Source organism: Tachysurus vachellii, chromosome 8 (assembly GCF_030014155.1).
Source record: "Tachysurus vachellii isolate PV-2020 chromosome 8, HZAU_Pvac_v1, whole genome shotgun sequence".
Classification (NCBI taxonomy): domain Eukaryota; kingdom Metazoa; phylum Chordata; class Actinopteri; order Siluriformes; family Bagridae; genus Tachysurus; species Tachysurus vachellii.
In genome coordinates, this window is record NC_083467.1 from 30,442,889 (window position 1) to 30,463,428 (window position 20,540).

The window sequence follows — 20,540 nt, forward strand, 5'->3', positions numbered from 1 at the left end:
GTACATTAAGGAAAATATTTCGTTTTTACACTGTGTTCTGCAGTTCTCTAATAAAAGGGTATTTCATGCTATTTTGTATCACATGTAGTCGCGCCATCTCCTCCTGCTCTCCCATTGTGGACAATGTGACCGTAAGGCAGCGCTGATTATTCATTCATTCATTCATCTTCTACCGCTTATCCGAACTACTCGGGTCACGGGGAGCCTGCGCCTATCCTCAGGCGTCATTGGGCATCAAGGCAGGATACACCCTGGACGGAGTAGTGCTGATTATGATTATTATTATTTTATTTTTAATACATTTTGAATTACGTTTGGATTTTACTAGATGTATATAGCCTAAAACAATCGGCACAAATAACACTGTTGGATTTAATCTTCATGATAATGTAAATATAACATATGAAATGGAGTGAAAATTAATTGTCATTAATGTCATTCATTCATTCATTTTCTACCGCTTATCCGAACTACTCGGGTCACGGGGAGCCTGCGCCTATCCTCAGGCGTCATTGGGCATCAAGGCAGGATACACCCTGGACGGAGTAGCGCTGATTATGATTATTATTATTTTATTTTTAATACATTTTGAATTACGTTTGGATTTTACTAGATGTATATAGCCTAAAACAATCGGCACAAATAACACTGTTGGATTTAATCTTCATGATAATGTAAATATAACATATGAAATGGAGTGAAAATTAATTGTCATTAATGTCATTAATTCTTATAATCGTTCTTCTCACATGTATTTTCTACAATCTAACTTCAGTTCACGACCTCACCATCTGTGTCGCCAATTCCCTTTGTCTCCAGAATGTGCGTACACACGTCTCAAAGTTTGCTTAAAGGTTCGCACATTCTCCCGTCAAGTTTGATTTTTATAGATCACAACCTTTGTGCGAAAACTGGCGTACACACTTTTTCAGCCCCGTTTTGTGCGTACGCACGCTTTATAAATGAGACCCCTGATGATTACTTAATGCACATGATCATTATTACTGAGAGAACACTTAGAATTACACAGATCAATAAAACAGTAATATTATGCAAAAACAAACGAGCAAATAAACAAACAAATGCCATGTTCAGCTGCATATTGGAAAAAAAAAGATCATAAAAAAATTAACATATATATATATATATATATATATATATATATATATATATATATATATATATATATATATATGTATTATGTATATACGCTCCCGTCACACATTGTATTTGTCACGCAGAAAAACTTTTTGACTATTTATCATATATTTAATAAGCCTCAGCGCCCAAAATGTATCAGTCCGCACCGCTGTCTCTATGGAACCGGGCAGGAACCAAGCGCGTCTCCCCTGGAGCTCTTAGTCGAGCCTGACACTTATCAGCCAAACAAAAAAAGAGGCTACACAACAGCCAATCAGAAAATAGCTCTATTGTATCTGGGTAAGATTTAACACAACAACCAATGAAAAAAAAGCAGATCCTGGAATTGTTCATCATCATCATCCTCGTTCACCCACAGAGAAAAGCACTGGAGCTGTGAGCATCACTTTGAGCACAGAGTAAGTCATGATCTCCTGTTGTAATGTTACAACTAATTCACAACGTGTTTGACACAAACAATGACATTGTGACTGCTGTTAGAGACGTTTCCCAGATCATCAGCAGGAGTTTTTCATGAGTGTCTGTAACTTAGCCAACAGTTTTACAGCCTGTTCACTGACAACACCTGCTCAGAACAAGTAGTCTAGGGCCAGTGGTTCTCAAACTGGGGGCCCTGAGATGGTGCCAGGGGGCCCCGGTTCACTGACAACACCTGCTCAGAACACGTAGTCTAGGGCCAGTGGTTCACAAACTGGGGGCCCCGGTTCACTGACAACACCTGCTCAGAACAAGTAGTCTAGGCCAGTGGTTCTCAAACTGGGGGCCCTGAGATGGTGCCAGGGGGCCCCGGTTCACTGACAACACCTGCTCAGAACAAGTAGTCTAGGCCAGTGGGCACCCCCATTGTTGTGTTTGGGTATATAATATTATTATATAATATTATATATTATTATATATCATTTTATTTAAATAGTATAAATGTCAGAAACACATTTAATATTTACAATATTATTCTAGATAATTGAAATAATTATAGATGAATAATTAAAATATCATAAAAACATAGTATTTAACAGTATTGATTTCATAGATATATGCTTCCATATCACTTTTTGCTCTGATAGCTGCCAGTCATATTTATAAACTAAAAATCACACAACTTGTACTACTATTTCTACAACAACGACAAGAAGATGAAAAAGAAGACGCTTACTTCTCACTGTGCAGAAACGAATTACAGAAAAATTGTGTTTGTAAACAGTCATAAAATTGAAAACTGATTAGAACAACTAGTAAATGAAACATAAATACATTAAACATTAAACACTCCATATGTGTTCTTAAATATAGTAGATTAGACCTTGTTGTATAAGATATGTCCTACAGAGGGTGCTACAGCTTCATAAAAACCTTCTGAAAGGTTGTAATAGCATGTTTTAACATGTTTGTAGCTTGTTTTATTGTTATTTCTGACAATTACATATTGATGACAAAAGTCATAATGTAATGGTATAATGTATATATGATGTGCTGTGAATTAGATGTTTCTCCTGATGTTGTGGCTTTTAGGACTCAATGCTGGAAGTAGGTTTTCAGCTTGAGGACTTTAGAGTAAGCAGCTCTGGCACTGGAGGAAATGAGGTATGATCCATCAGAGGAAGTGAAGAATTCCCAGTCTCGGCATCCATTTGTGTTTAGTCTATGCACAGGCACGAATCCTTCATAACCCTGCCACCTAAGGGCACACACACACACAGTTTGAGAGATATTTTTACTTAATACTTCTATACTGATCACATTTAATAGTTCTATGTATTTTCAAAACCCCCAAAGTTCTGCTCACTTCAGCATCTGAATCTCTAATTTTCTTTTTAATATCTTAGGATTACAGGAGAATGTCAGTGTTTTATTTTATTTGCTCTATGATTTGTACATCAATTTTGTGCCTAGGGTTTTAGGATATTAAATACTAAAATCTAAAAGGATAATTATGTTCATGTTCATGTCCAAACACAAGAAACAAAAGAAAACCATTAAAGCTCTAGCTGTGGATTAGCAAAGTTATACCATGATACACCTCACCTATATATAACACTGTTTAAAGAGTATGAAGCTCCATCATATGAGTTTGCCACCACCAGGAACTTATCATCACCCACAGTGAAGAACTCCCAATCTAAAGCACTGCAAACACAATTAACACAATGCTCAGTGTTAATGCACATCCTTGGCCATTGATGAAGGACACAGAGAGCTTCAACATTTACTCACCTGCTTGTTGCTATATCCTGGAACTTGATGAAGCTCTGTGAAGTGGTGTTAAGTTCAAAGATGGTGGAGTTGATGTTGTAGACAACTGTGTTGGAGTCACTGAGTTTCTGAGAGTTCGCCACAGCCAGAAAGAACCTGTTATCAATCTGAAACATCTCCCAATCAATTGCTCCAAATGTCTGAAACGATCAAATTGAATTCAGTCACACTCCTTCATCAGGTTTGTAATTAGCAATGAGGGGTTAGAAATACTGCAGATAAAAAGAAGGTGGATGCAGGAACCTACTAGGCATATCCAATAACATGAAGGCACATTCACAGTTTCAGAGTTTGGCAAGTTAGTTTGTAGGCTTTGCCATCACTTCACTGAACTTTACAGAGGTCCTCAGAAGTTTGTGAGATAACTAGACAGTTCAGGTAAGCAGATAAATTCTCAAATATCTACCACATTCTCCACAGCCAAGGCCAGATTATTGTAATGACTAGTGAGTTTATATGCTAATTTTAACATCTGAACCAGAGACAGTCAGTTTAACCATTCAAATTAAATTAAATTCAATTGTCGCTACATAGCATGTGTAACAAAAGACAAAGGCCCAAAGTAGCTTTACAAAAATCTAGTTATAAACTATTTAGATGCATATTTATTTACAATAAAAAACAATGAAAAAATGTGGTGGTGTTTGTGTTTTCATCAACTCAGAACGGTGTAAGAACTCTGTGCTTGTTTCTAGTTACTGCTCATCGTTAGTGGAGTTTGTGACTGTAAGATGCAGGCCATTTTATTTACCACGGGAATTCACCATGGTTTTCATTGTCGGAGTTTACATTCCCCCCAGCGCTAATGCTAAAGAAGTTTTATGTGAATTCTATAGGGCTATTAGCGATCTGCAGAATGTTCACCCTGCACTGTTTATCATCGCAGGAGATTTCAATCATACAAATCTAAAATCAGTGCTCCCTAAATTCCATCAGAATGTTAACTTTTCAGCATCTTGATCTTGTTTACTCAAACATTCCCGGCACGTATCGTACAGAGCCCGCCCCCACCTTGGATACTCAGACCACATCTCTGTTATGCTAATTCCAGCATACAGACCACTCGTCAGAAGATATAAATTGGTTCTGAAGCAGGTGAAAACCTGGCCAGCAGAAGCCACCTCTGCTCTTCAGGACTGCTTTGAGTTCACTGACTAACATCTTCTAGGGAGGCTGCAACCAACTGCGACTCTGTCAACTTGAAGGAGTACAGTGACCAGCTACATCGGCAAGTGCAGTGATGACGTGAACGTCTCCAAGACCATCACTACACGCTCCAACCAGAAGCCGTGGTTGACTGCTAAAGTGCTGCTGAAGTCTAGAGACCTAGATTTTAGAACAGGGGACAGGGCAGCCCTAAGAACAGCAAGGGCCAAACTGTCCAGACCCATCAGAGAAGCAAAGCATGCACATGCCCAGAAAATCCACAGCCACTTGCAGAGCATCCAGGCAATCACAAACTACAAGACAGATTCACCTGCCTGCGATACCAGATGTGCTGAACAACTTCCATGCTAGGTTTGAGGTGCAGAACAGTGGCAAAGAAGATCATTCCTCCCCCTAACGATGAGGTACTCTACAGGACTGTGGTGGGTCTCATCAGCAAGAATGACAAGTCAGCATACAGAGAGGAGGTGAAACAGCTAACTGCCTGGTGTAGAGCCAACAACCTGTCTCTGAATGTTCATAAAACTGAAACTTCAGAAGAGCACAGAGCGACCACTATCTGAACATCGACAGATCACCTGTAGAGATTGTCAAAAGCACCAAATTTCTTGGTGTTCATCTAGCGGAAAGCGGCAAAGCGGCAAAGACTGCAAAATGTACATATTTCTCAGAACTTGTAAAAAGTCATCATAAACCTCAATCTCTGTTTTCTATTGTTACTTCTGTTTTAAATCCTCCTGTGCATACTATTTTAGAGCCTTCTCTAACCCTCTGTGAAAAATGTGGGAAATATTTTGTAGACAGGATTACATTTCTAACATTACATTTTCTCAGATTTCAAATTCTGTGATAACATTTCATGATGCTCCAGTGTGTTCTTTGACCTGTCCTTCAACCTGTTTTGACACTGTTGGTCCAGGTCTCTTAATGTTTATTAATAAATTCTTGTCTACTGGCTCTTTCCCAAAAGATCTCAAAAATGCTGTGGTAACAACACCTTATTATCTAAAGAAACCTAATCTTGATTCTGCTGTATTTTCAAATTTTCGTCATATTTCAAATTTGCCTTTTATTTCCAAGATACTTGAAAAAAGTATTAACTCAACTGCAAATTTATCTAAACATGAACTCTGTACAAGAAACAATCCAGTCTGGTTTTAAAGCACTACACTGTACTGAATCTGCTCTGTTGAGTGTTTCAAGTGACATTTTTATGGAAACTGACTCTAGAAGATCTGTGGCCTTAGTTTTATTAGATCTTAGCTCTGCCTTTGATTTAGTTGATCATGAGATACTCCTTACATGCTTAGAGAAAGCTGTGGGCATTCGTGGCACTGTTCTCTCTTATCTTACAAATAAGTAATGGTTCAATGTACACATAGGTCAGTACTCCTCTTCTGCAATACCGTTTAACTCTGGAGTTCCTCAAGGATCAATCCTTGGACCATTTCTATATATGCTTCCACTTGCCTCTATTTTCAATAAGTATGGAGTGTATTTTCATTTATATGCCGATGACACACAGCTTTATTTCCCATTAAAACTTAATGACTGAAACAGCCTACAACCGCTTTTGGCTTGCCTGAAGGAACTTACAGTACGATCTGGCTCTCTAATATTTTTTTAAACTTAAATGAAAATAAAACCGAAATAATCCTATTCGATCCTACGGAAAACTGCATTGTAAACGTTGACTGTGGCTCTCTCACTCTTCATGAAACCCTCTGCGCTAGGAACTTGGGTGTTCTTTTTGACCACAACCTTAAATTCGACAAACAGATTAATGCTGTGGTAAAATCCAGCTTTTTTCATCTCTGACAGCTGTCCAAACATATTCCAAATTTCCAAACATACATGCAGTCGTTACATCACGTCTAGACTACTGCAACTCTCTTTATTATGGTGTCTTCCAGTCATCTCTCTTTCGAATACAGCTGGTTCAAAATTCAGCAGCTAGACTTCTTACTAAGACGCGCTAACATGAGTCGGTTACTCCCATCTTATCAGCCTTACACTGGCCTCCCGTCAAATTTAGAGTTGATTTTAAAATTTTACTTTATGTTTACAAAGCACTAAATAATCTGGCCCCTGAGTATTTGACCAGTCTACTCTCCCATCATTCCCTGTCAAGAAACTTAAGATCGTGTGACCAATGCTTACTTGTTGTACTGCGATCTCGCCTTAAAAAATGAGGTGATCTGGCCTTTGCAGTTGTGAGACCCAAATTATGGAATAGCCTACCTCTATATATCAGGCTAGCCCCTTCTATTGCCACATTCAAGTCATTCTTGAAAACATATTTCTTTTCCTTAGCATTTAACACGCCCTGATTTTTTTTTAAGAGTTGTTGTCTTCCTAGCATGTTGTTTTTACAAAGATTAAATTGTGTTTTTTTATTTGATGTACAGCACTTTGGTCAGCCTCGGCTGTTTTTAAATGTGCTTTATAAATAAAGACTGATTGATTGATTGATGATAAGCTAGGTATCAAGCAAGAATCTAGACATATGTTCAACTCATTTGAAGTTTTTCATGCTAACATAACATATGTAGCCACAAAAATTGTCTACTAAATCAGTTCCTCTAATTGTTATTTACAGACCTCTTGGACCACATTCGGAATTTCTCTGTGAATTTGCAGATTTCATTTCAAACCTAGTTGTTTCTTTAGACAAAGCAGTAATTGTTGGAGACTTTAATATTCATTTTGATAAGTTACAAAATCCTTTGAGAACAGCAGTTGTTTCCATCTTAGAAACAGCATGTTCCAGTTTCTGCCAATATCCAGCAACTTTGCACAGCCATTAAAGAGGAGTGGACCAACATTCCACAGGCCACAATCAACAACCTGATCAACTCTATGTGAAGGAGATGTGTTGCACTGTGTGAGAAAATGGTGGTCACACCAGATACTGACTGGTTTTTGAACCTTTGTTGGTGTTGCTTGATCTTAGTGCAGCTTTTGATACCATTGACCATGCTATTCTACTTGATAGGATAGAACATTTTGTTGGTGTTAAAGGGACAGCCCTCTCCTAGCTCAGGTCTTATTTGAAGGATTGTTATCAGTTCGTAGATTTAAATGGTGACTACTCTAAACAAACTTAGGTAATGTTTGGAGTTCCGCATGGTTCTGTTTTAGGCTCATTGCTTTTCTCCCTATACTGTATGTGCTACCCCTTGGTGCAATTATTTGTAAACATGGTAATAGCTTCAACTGTTATACCTCTACTCTTGTATTTTTTTGTTTGCACTGTCTTTTGTCCTGCACTGTCTTTCTGTCTTGTTGTCCTGTCTTGCACTCTTTGAACCAGATGCACTTTATGTGGCTAGAACTACTCACCAAGTCTTTAGCTCTGTCTTTGTTTTATGTAGCACCATGGTCCTGGAGAAACTTTGTCTCATTTCACTGTGTACTGCAACAGCTATATATGGTTGTAATGACAATAAAAGCTTCTTGACTTGACTTGTAATGCTTTACTGTCTGGATGTTCCAGTAGGATCACAAACAAGCTCCAGTTAGTCCAGAAAATTAGCAGCTAGAGTCCTAACTAGAACCAGACGATATGAAAATATCACCCTATTCTCATTGCATTGGCTCCCAGTCATGTTTCGCATTGATTATAAAATACTAACCCTAAAGCGATCTTTTGTTTTTTTACGATACCTCATGGCTACTTTGATCAAAAGGTGCAGACTATTTGGTAGTTTCAAGCATACCTAATATTTCTCTCTCTCTCTCTCTCTCTCTCTCTCTCTCTCTCTCTTTCTTTTTCTGTCTAGCTATACATGCCACTCATGGGTTCTCAGTGTGATTACTTCTTCTTTTTTGGACCTACCTGATCCATCCTGGTGCATTACACCTGGTTGGAGTCTCTTGTTGGTCACTCTGCTGGGACAGATCTGTGACTCATGGGACTACTGTGAATAGACTATCATACCCTCTTTGAACTGCCATTGCATCAGCCAGTTTTGTGCTCAAGTCTTCATCATTGAACATTTGAAGACTTTTGCAGGAAGGTATTAGTGTTAAGTCTGTAATAAACTAAGAAATGACACTGACTGTTAGTTCCTCAGGAGCTCCTGGTTGCACAATTCCTTCAAACTGGTGTAGGAAGGACATTACATTTACATTTAAATTATTTCCTGTCCAGTGTCACATCAATGAGGATGAGGTTCTCTTTTGAGTCTGGTTCCTCTCAAAGTTTCTTCCTTTCCACATCATTAGGGGTAAATGATAGAGATAAATAGTAACTTAAATTTAAACAAAAAAAATGTATTATGTTTCTACACTGCTGCTTTGAGACAATGTCAGTTGTCACTGCATTGGCTCACAGACAAATTCCACATTGTTTTGGAAATACTACCAATGGCCCTAGCTCTGAATGGCTTTGCATCACAGTACATGCAATCTTTTGTTCGTGTATTTTTTATGATTCACCAGGCCTACTTAGTTCAAAAGGCTACTTTGATCAAAAGTGCAGGCTATATGTTGGTACATCAAGTGTAAACCCCCCCGCACCATATAAATTACCTCAGTTTGGTAACTTCAAATTAGTGGTTTAAAAAAGGGTAAAAACAGATTTGTTTAGTCTATCATTTTCTGAATTGTTTTTTCATACGTTAAATAAGCAGATCTAGAGCATTCATTAACTGTTTATACTATTGCCTACTAAATGTCTGCCTATTATTATAGTTCTATGAAACATTCTGTCTTGATGCAGCTAAGTTAAAAACAATTAAAGTACCTAAAATTCACCCCCTCCCAAAACACACACATACTTTAACCTATATCTCATTACTAATTACAGCTTTCATTAATTAAAGGGTGTGGTTGTAGTCCACAGTTTATCACTCAAGACCCATCTGGCAATTTCATGCATCTTGATTTACCGTTATGTACTGGAATGGCTGGAACTTTCCCCCCATCCAGATGTAGATTGTGGAGCTGATGTCTGTGGATATACCGTTAAAGCTATTGGCTACCACCAGAAAGTGATAAGGTCCGATGGTGAAGAACTCCCAGTCATAGGCTCCAGATGTTGAGATGGTCTGATTCACCTCAAATTTCCTGGACTGTCTGTTCCATTTGTAAATAACGCTGTCAATGTTGTGATTCATCTCACCTGTGCATAAGCAAGATGGAGTGTGAGGACAAGTATAAGAACAGGACCTCTGTATCTGTTAATAGCGAAGGAGATTTGGGCTCTGTCTGTATCTTTCGGTACCAGTAAAGGTGGTGAGGGCTTTGTCTTGTAAATGTTAGTCCCAATAAAGATGGTGAGGGCTCTGTCTTGTACCTGTTAGTCCCAGTAAGGGAGGTGAGGGGTCTGTTTGCATTGGTCAATCTTAGTGATTCAGGCTCTGTCTGTGCCTGTCAGTGCCCATTAAGGAGGTATGGGAGTTAAGACTCTGTCTGTACCTGTCAGTTACAGTGAAGGTGGTAAGGGCTTTGTCTGTTCCTGTCAGACTCAACAAATCAGGTGTAGGCTATGTCTGTAACTGTCAGTCACACGGAACTAGGCTCTGCCTATACATGTCAGTCACAGTGAAGTTTCTGTTCGTTCTGTCTCTACTTGCCAATCACAGTGAAGGAGGATTGGTCTGTGTAACTGTAAGTCTAAATGTGTGTTGGGTGTATATATATATATATATATATATATATATATATATATATATATATATATATATATATATATATAGTGTCTGTGTGTGTTTAGAGGGTCTAGAAACTATAAACCACCTTCTCTGTGATTAGCCACAGCGAGGAAGTTGTCATCATGGATATGAAAGGCCTCCCAGTCACGAGCACTGTGTGTTTGAATCTTCTGATATTCAACAAAACGCTGTCTTTTCACTCGCCACTTATAAATCACTGAGAGCTCACAGTTACCATCAGTTCTTCGGGAGTTTGCCACAACCAGGAATCTCTAAAGCACACACACACAAACACATACATATACATTATATATATATATCCTGCCTTGATGCCCGATGACGCCTGAGATAGGCACAGGCTCCCCGTGACCCGAGGTAGTTCGGATAAGCGGTAGAAGATGAATGAATGAATGAATGAATATATATATATATACATATATATATATATATATATATATATATATATATATATACGTATATATATATATATATATATATATATATATATATATATATATATATATATATATATATACACACACACACAATATGTAGCTGTAATATGAATTATTTTTCAGTAGGAGCATAAACAAGCTCCAGTTAGTCCAGAACACAGCAGCTAAAGTCCTAACTAGAACCAGAATTTACCCCTATCTTATCCTCATTGTATTGGCTTCCAGTCAAGTTTTGCATTGATTATAAAATAGTATTATTAACCTATAAAGCACTTAATGGTCTCGCACCACAGTACCTGAGAGATCTTTTGTATTTTATAATCCGTCACGCCTACTTCGATCAAAAGGTGCAGGATATTTGGTAGTACCTCAAATACAAAAGGCCCCACAGTTATAGAAGAGACTTCCAATTAGTGTTCGGGACTCAGACACATTCTCAGTATTTAAGTACAGGCTAAAAACACATTTGTTCAGTTTAGCTTTTTGTGAATAGCTATTCCATGGGCATTGAGTGTTTGGTGAACAGGGATGTCTGGATGTTGTCTCTTTACCACCCTCACAAGTTGCTTAGGTTCACAGACTGTGGAGTGGTGGGACACTTTACATCCCAGGAAGCTCTCAGGTCTAACACGCCTTCTGGCTCTAGCCTTTTAGTTATGCTGTCATAGCTAGCCTTGCCCCTGTCTGCACTCTGCACATAATTTACATTGGCCATAACCTCATCACAGTCATGCCTAACAATTTTTCACTCTCTCTCTGTTGAGCTATATACGCCACTCTGGAGCTCCCAGTGTTCTGAGTTCTTGGCCTGATCGTCTCTTCTTACGGAGCGACTTCCTCAATCCTGATGTTCTACCCCTGGTTGGAGTCTTGTCTCCCGGTGGTCACCTTGCCAGGGATTGATCTACATGGTCAGTCAGTGTCTCATGAGATTGTTGTGTATGAAGCCACCGGAGACTGTCATGCCTTCTTTTGAACCAATGTTGTGTCAGTCAGCTGTATGTTCTGGTGTTTATCAGCAATCAGGTCTGTGCTGAACTCAGAGTTTACGATGACCATTTCAACTACCATTAGTTCCTCAGGAGCTCTCGGCTGCACTATTATAAACTGTTGTAGAAAGGACATTATTTACATTTACACTGTTTACTGTAGAGTGTCACCCAAATGAGGATGAGGTTCACTTCTGAGTCTGGTTCCTCTCAAGGTTTCTTCCTCTTATCATCTGAGGGAGTTTTTCCTTGCTGCTGTCGCCTCCGGCTTCCTCATTAGGGACAGGGAAAGATATCTAGTATTTTAAATTTTAAGTTAATCTTTTTTAAATTAATTTTAAACTTCAATTGTGTATATTTACTTATTTATTTTTATTCTTATATTTTCTTCTTCTCATTATTATTATACATGTATTTCCTTTTCTCTCTCTTCTGTTTCCATACTTCTGTAAAGCTGCTTTGAGACAATCGGAGATTGTTAAAGTGCTATACAAATAAATTTAATTGAAATTGAATTGAATTTTAATGTTTGGAGGATATGTAGGCCAATATCAAACCTCCCAAGGTCCTAGAAAAGGTCGTAGCACAGCATTTATCCTCATATAGACCTCATCATAGCACAGAGACACACAGCTATATATTTCATCTAAGTCAGATGAGAGACTGTTGTGTTCTTATTACATTGCTAATTAATAGATGTACACTAGATGGAGCTAGTGTGTGATAGCTAGGAAGGTAGCAGATGAGAGAGGAAGTGGAGTTGCACATGTGGCTAATGTTCAGTAAAGAAACCTGTTTGGTACTCAGTGTATTGCCTATTCTTATTTCACGTGAATACACAACAGAGACACCAGCTTAACATAACTGGAGAATGAATAAAGGATATTAGACAGTGGAAGATAACTAACTTTCTCCTGCTTAACTCTGACAATAGACTACAAAACACTATTACTCACATATAAAGCACTTAATGGTCTCAGTACCTGAGTGATCTTTGTTTTTTATGATCTGTCACAACTACTTTGATCAAAATGAAAATTCTTTGTTGTTATTTGTTAATTTATAATTTTTCTGTTTGTTGTGTGTTTTTCTGTTTTTAATGACCTAATGGAAAGCACATTGGTCGACGGAAGTTGTAATTAGTTGTGCTATATAAATAAATTGTCATTGTCATTGTCATTGTAAAGACTCCAGCAGGGGGCAGACCTTTTTCTTACAGAGCCCCATGGAATGCAACTTCCCTATATCCCTATGGATCTGTCACAACCTCTTTTAACCCTCTTTAGACTCTGTATAGATCTTTCCCAACTTCCCTATGGCTCTATAACAACCTCCATCTGTCTCAATCTCCCTAACTTCTGATGGCTCTATCACAACCTTTGTACTTCCACTTGGCTCTCTTCCCGCCTAATGGTAGCTCTGTCCCAATATCCTTACCACTGTGTAGCTTTATTCTAACCTCCTTAATGAACCTATACAGGAAACAGAAGGTTTGAGACTCAAACCTTTTTTCCCACAGTGAAGAATTTCCATGCTTGAGCTTCATATGTGTTGATGTTCTGAAATCGCTCAAATCTACCATTGATCCATCTGTAAATAGCTGAACCGTAGCTGGAGTCACGGTTTGCCATAGCAATGAACAAGCCAAGAGATGGTAGATGAAAAACCTCAATATCAAATGTCTCTGAGATTGTAAAGATATCCTGATGATCTTCAACATAATCCAACTTCTCTTTATCTGCACACAATGGTGAGAAACAAGGGATTAACAACACAGGTATAGTTATAGTTATATATATATATATATATAGTGTGTGTGTGTGTGTGTGTGTGTGTGTGTATGTGTGTACCTTGCAGCATGGTTATCCATGTGGTGCCATTACACAAGAACAGCGATCTCTTCTCAATGCTGAACCACAACTGGCCTGCTACAGCACTGATACACACTGGAGGAAGATACTGAGTAACACGCAACTCCGCCTCTACAGATAGAGACCACACAGCAAGATCAGGAACACACACACACAGGGAGAGACAGAGAGAGAGAGAGAGAGAGAGAGAGAGAGAGAGAGAGAGAGAGAGAGACAGGAGCATATAGTAATATACAGTATCACACCCACACACACATTCCTTTGCTGTTTTTATCATCAACAGATTTGCTGACCTCCAAAAAGCACAAAACATTCACATGTCACACAGTTCCCAATATAACCCCATAATATAGTAACGTTATATGCTTCACTAACACACACACATACATATATAAAACACACATGTATTTTGAAAGACCCCATGGTGAGCATGCGTTCATTCTCACCGTATGGGTAAAGTGTAAATTGGTTGGTTGAAGGTTTGACTGGCAGTTGTAAGAGAATCTGAGGAACTGACAGAACAGACAGTGTGGGATCAGACGAGGGACAAAGACGTGAGGACGCATCTGATCCAGGCAGGAGGACAAGCTGTCTTATTAAACCCTGAGTGAAAGTAAGACCATACAACACAATGAGACAGAGAGACTGAGACATAGAGAAACAGAGAGCAACACAAAATAAAAAATATACAAAATATACTGGTTTGAGACAGGTGAGTGCTGGTGAGAGACAAGTTCATGTGAGACAGGTGAGTGAGACAGGTGGAATCCCTTACAGAGAATAGGCCACTCCATCTCCTTCTGCTGCCAATAAAGAATGTAGAGCCACCTGTGTACAACTGCTCAGGAAATGGTTTCTCCAGCTGCCTACAGTTGAGCATAAAACTCAGAGAGTTAAAGACACACATACAGACAGACAGGGAGGCAGAAAGACTGAGATAATCAGAGGAGGAGAACATTGTTGCTAGTAACCCTTCACCTACAGCTCAACTGGGATGCCACAGTCCATAGTGAGTACGGCGTAATGGCCACTGAGTGCGAGCACCATTGTATGCCAATGTCCATCTGCCATGTTCATCTGCCTGAAGGTCACACGCTCTGTCCTGTCATCTATCCACCGCAGGAAGTGCACTTTATCATGAGCAAGACGAAGACCAACAAGCAGCTCATCTGACTCTCCATCCAAAAGAGTGAATATGTACTCATCTTTCTGCATGAAATAATCAACACTCAGATTAGCATACATGAGCAGTTTCTGCTATGGCTATGTGTCCAATTTTAGGATATCACCAACGATAATATGGGTGCGTAAAATGTAGCTATTTTAAGATGAGGTGGTTAGTATGTAGTTACCAAGTGTTAGGAAAGTTGGGACAGAAGCATAAAGAGTTAAACTGGTTGGGATGTAGCCACAAGCAGGCAGGATTTTCTTCTTTCTCTCTCTCTCTCTCTCTCTCTCGATCTCTACCACTTGAGGTAGAACTGAGAGAACATAAGGAGGATAGGACCTATCTATAATGACCTACAGAATGTGGGACAGTGTCATGGAAAGGTAGGGAGGTTGCAATAGAGACTGAGCAAGGTAGGGAGTTTGGGACATATTCAGCACAAAATGAGGTAGGGGCTGACAGGTACGGTTCCACAGGGAGGTAGAGGCAGAAACAGGTGGATGTAAAGAGATTGGACAATAGTCACAGAGAGAGAAAGACTTTAAATCTTAAATTCTGGAAGGTTTTTTGTGGCTGTTAAACACTAGAAAGGTATAACTATTTAAATTTAAATAAAAGCTGAAACAGCTTGATGCCCGATGACCCGAGGTAGTTCGGATAAGCGGTAGAAAATGAGTGAGAGTGAGAGTGAAACAGTGTGCAATTACACTGAATAATTTACTGGGAATTCAGAACCTGCTCTGTATGTGTTTTTTACATTAGGATTTAGTTTGGGGATCTTCAGTGTGACCACGATGGAGAACTCAGCAGGGAAGAAGTTGCAGTTGGTGAAGATTTTTGATGATGGGTAACTCAGTGCATGTGGAGGACCAGAGAGCTTCAGTCCTCTTGAGCCCTGAGACTGCACCATCCGGACACGAGTCTGGTGACTGCCTACAACAGGAATGACACGATGCAGCAGGTCCACTGGTAACAGGTCTGTGGATAATATACAGAATGAGGATCTGACCATGATATTCAGTCCACAGTTAGCCTCATAGTTCCAGTAAAAAAACTAACACAAAATTTGTAAATACTCTATGGTACATTAAAGAGGTATGCACACTCTATTAACCACTTTATCCTGGTAAGGGTGAAGGTGGATCTGGGGCCTATCCTAGGAATATTTCCCTTAATTGGAAATCTAAACAATATTCCTTTAACTAGGAAAGATTTGGGGAAATGTTTTTCTTGCCATCGTTTTACAAAGTTTGCCTCATCCTATCTGGTGATGAATTTTGCATTAATTCTTAATAATTAAAAATATCAGTGCAAACCACCCGTTAATACAGAACATGCAATTTCAGAGCCCTAATGAGTCTACTGTATGTATATAGGTTGACATGCTTTAGATCAAAAGAAGGGATGCAGTCATTGAATCATACAAATTTCACTCTGAAACTCTCACAATGGACACTGTGATCAATATCTGAGGCCTTGCTGACTCAATGTCAGAAATTAAAATCTTGCTCAAGGCACCATATAGATCAGGACTAGCACTGATTAACAGAATGAGAAGAAATGAGAACTTTTTTTGCAAAAGGGGCAAATAAAAGCTTATACAAAGCAGAAAACATGAGATAATCACTGGAGATCATTTAGGATACAAAGTCGGAGAGTAGGAAGAGCAAGTCCATCTCTTTCTGTTGAGCAACACATGCTATTTCTGTGAAGGTGGTGATCCTAACTCCTTCTGATTTCTGGACTTGCCTGGTCCATCCTGATGCCCTACTTCTGGTTGGAGTTTTCATCACCTGAATATAAATCACTGCTACTGAGGATGATCCCACATGGACAAAACCACCACAATTACTGTGGAGAGTGACATGTAGAAACCATAAGGATGGTTGTTGATGTTATTCCTTGGATAGTCCTAACTCAGTAATATACTGTAAGTTCCCATTAACACAATTAGTACATATTTATAGTATACAGATATAGAAGATTAATTATAAAGTTTGATTAATTGTCAAGCTTAACTTATTTACAAATGCACTACCCGTGTCTTCCAGATTCTGTTTGAGTTTGGTTCCCCTCTAGGATTCTTCTTCATGTTGTCTCAGGGAGTTTTTCCTTGCCCACCTGCCTCTATTAGAGCTTGCTCATTAAAGATACATGAAATACATTTATCAAATTAAATTCATATCCAGATTTCCAAAGTCCATTGTTAAAATTGCTATACAAATAATAAAGAGTTGAATTAAATATAACTTAGATAAATTAGGAAATACCTCTAATTTCAAAAACAAATGGTCAGGTGATGATTTCAGCTAGTCAAGAATTAAACATGTTATTAGCATGTTCTTATAGGCCTCACTGAGGCCCTAACAGATGAAGTGTACGGCGGTTTGATTATTTTTAATGCTGCACTCATATGGCCTGTGATCTGATAACAAGTTCAGTCAGATATCCATGTAAAACCAGTGTGCTTAAAGGACTTGTTTTAAAGGGCTTGTGTTTAGATTCACCTGGCAAAATCAAAGAGGGAAATAGGAGCAATTGAGAAGACTTGTGTAATAGAATGGACTAGATCGTATTTCAAAGACTGAGAAAACTTTTCAGAGAGCAAATAACACATTTTAGAATGTTGCTGATTCACTCAACACACAGGGCACTCTGGGCCCTCCTATTGTTGTAAAACAAATGCATTACTGGAGGTGAAATGCAGGTCATATGAGCATAAAGAGACCCGGAGGGTCTAATCTATAGGTACACACAGGAAAAGAGAACAATAAAGACTCATTATTATTTTCACTCACACAACTGGTTCATCTGTGATCACATTTACCACCTATCCAGCTCCCACCTGGATGTTCACCCACCATTGTTGCAAAGTGAAAACAGATACACCATACAGTGTACACCCATTTTAACTAGCTACAGTAACAGCACTATGCTATGAGAAACCCAAACATAAAATATGAACCTGACCCAAGTACATCAAATATGTAGATATAACGTACAAATCTAATTGAAACCTGTGTTTGTAATGACATTATACAAATAAACAAGAGAAACCAACAGACAGAAAGACAAAAGTCAGACCTACACAGTCCAACAAGAGCCCCACTGACATAAAAAGAACCTATATACAACTACAGACACACACAAGAGCCCTGCTGAAACCCATAAAAAACAATATACATCTACAGACACACACAATATACAGTAACCCCACTGTAACCCTTAAGAACCCATGTACACATATAGATATCCACAATAACCACACTGTGAGCCATGAGAACCGAGGCTAGATTTTGGCCAGTGGTTGAACATGACAGAAAACATCCCATACAACCCTGTAGATGATGTTGATAAATCTGGTGGTGCAGTGGAAACTGGTGGTGTGGTGATTAAGACTTTTGAGTTATAAGTAGAAGGTTGTAAGTTCAAATCTTAGCACTGTTACTGCTATGATATGAACTGAGATAAGTTATTTTAGTTGCTGTAGATAAGGACATTTGGGAGTTTCTACATTGTGGATCAGTGATCATTGCTGAGCTGACAGTTTGTCCACCTGAGTGACTTTTTTTAGACCATGCTAGGATGCGCAAAAGATATATAAAATGATACACATATTATTATATTGTTTTATTAACACACCATAGAGTACACAGTTATGGAATTATTTTATAATCACACTCTCTGGTTTAACCCAGATGAGGATGAGGGTCCTTTAGGTCTGTTCCCTCACTACCTCATTAAAGATAAATAGAAATTTATCATTTATATTCTGAATTTATTTATTTATTTATTTATTTATGTAAACCCGATTTGTGACAATTTCATATTGTTAAAAGCCCTTTATAATAACAATTGAATTGAAATGAACTGAATGAAGATAAATATCCACCGGTGTCTAATTGTTGTCTATAAATGCTAACATTTTGTAAAACTCAGTGCCTTGATGTTTGATCAAAACACCTGGAGACCACATCTAATCATGTATCTCATCTACAGAAACAACCACAGGAGTGTTTCTGTCTGGCCCCTTGACATGGTTTTGATGTGAGTTCTCACTAAACCCAGCTCCGGAGCTGCTGTAGATTCTGCTCTGAAAGTGAGTCAGTATAAAGATCATACAGGAGCACTGTCTTCCTCCCCTTCCTTTCAGACCTTTGACTGATATCATAATTAGTTAGCTTAAATGGTTTAGAGAACCTGAAGCTCATAATCTCCTGGCAATCTGCTAGAAAATCCACAGTAATTATAGAGTTTGGGCTACACAACATATAGAGAAACCACCTCTGACAGCTGACATGAAAGGGACAAGTTACAGCTTGCTGTTTCTGAAGTAGCCATAAAACAGCACTCTTTAGAGGAATACCAACACCTGCACTCCTACCTGCTCCAGGTAATAAAGCAGAATGACTGCTTTAGAAAGAGAGGACACAATGTGGACAGTCAGGGAGGTGTACCTGTGCTACATGTACTGGTGTATAGAGAATAGGTGAACCTGTTCTAACTATAGAGATTCACCTGTGCTGAGTGAATAAGTTCTACATAAAAGGTACACCTGTGATAGATGAACAATTGTTTTTGTGTTAGGAAAGGTACCGTTTCTAGGTGAAGATTTTCACTTACGTAATTTGGTATACATTTACTAGGTGAAAGGGTAAATATGTGCAGAGTAATGAGTACCCGAATTATAAAAATAGTTGTGTTCCTGTCCTAGTTGATGGGTCTTACTTGTGCTGGGTAAGGAGATCTGCTCAATGTATGTGCAAGGTGGTTCTCATTGTAGATGTATATCTTTTCTGGAGTTAATGTCATACCTGAGTGAGATGTCTTCTCTAGTTAAGGGGTTTCAACTGGAACTATATTTGACTTATGTGTAGAGTTAGAGGTGAACTTTGCTAGTTGAGGAGGTTTATCTGAGATAGATATTAAGGTGTAACTGCTGTAGTTGAGGGTTTTTGCTTGTGCTAAGTAAGATAAGATCTGTAGTCACTGGTATGTTTTACCAGTTCTAGGTGAGAAGCTGTACTTACGCTGTTCTGGGTGTGGAAGTGTACCTGTGCATGGCCTCCATGTTGATGACCAGCTGCTGATAAAACAGCAGAAAGTGATGACCAACTTCAGCAGCATGAGAGCTGCATTCATATGTAATCAGTCAGATTAAGTAAACTCCTCTTTGAGTCTCCTCATTACAGTTCACTTCACAGCAGTGGAGCTTCTCCAAGATATGATCTTCGAACTTCGGTAATATCTGGAAGACTTTTTAACAGTTAAGCCTTCAGATTTAATTTACATCCAGAAGTCTCTTGAGATTTATCCAATAGTCTAAAATAATTACCAGCATGATAGAGCTTATATCATCATGAAGATTGGCTCTACTGAAACATTCACAACATAACACATTCCCATTTGAGGTACATCCAGGAACATATTGGATTCTTATTGGCTAAAGATTTATAAGAATTGTGATTCTTCAAACTGATTACATATCCAAGAGAGTTTGTAGATTCATCCAGGAGCTTGAGAAAGCTTCAGAAATTTGGAACATCCAGGAAACACTCTACAGTAGACATAAGGTATAAAATCTTCAACAAAAAAAAAATCAGAAGTGCCCTCAGATTTTAGGAAGATCCAGAAGAACAATACAGACAGAAAATGTCCCATGTAGAGTAGAAAATGTAAATTCCTTAGTAAAGAACTCCATGGTTATGTGTAGCATACAAATGTTTTCAGGAGGACCTTGTTATAGAACAGAATTTCATTACTGAGCTAAAGTCAGTCTGAGAGACTTACAAAAACAGCTGAGAGCAGGAGGAGGTGTTTCC

At 38.6% G+C, this 20,540-nt stretch overlaps 1 protein-coding gene across 1 annotated transcript; it reads right to left on the reverse strand.

Moving 5' to 3' along the window:
* Positions 1–2,519: 2,519 nt before the first annotated feature.
* tspearb (thrombospondin-type laminin G domain and EAR repeats b) lies at positions 2,520–19,998 on the reverse strand. The gene is made up of 12 exons (XM_060875600.1): positions 19,749–19,998; positions 15,476–15,696; positions 14,533–14,759; positions 14,326–14,416; positions 13,997–14,153; positions 13,530–13,661; positions 13,185–13,417; positions 10,321–10,507; positions 9,471–9,703; positions 3,373–3,551; positions 3,184–3,285; positions 2,520–2,836 (listed from the first exon to the last, which is right to left on the reverse strand). The coding sequence occupies exons 1-12, from the start codon at positions 19,858–19,860 to the stop codon at positions 2,674–2,676; spliced, it is 2,037 nt and encodes a 678-aa protein (XP_060731583.1). The 5' UTR covers positions 19,861–19,998; the 3' UTR covers positions 2,520–2,673.
* Positions 19,999–20,540: the final 542 nt, after the last annotated feature.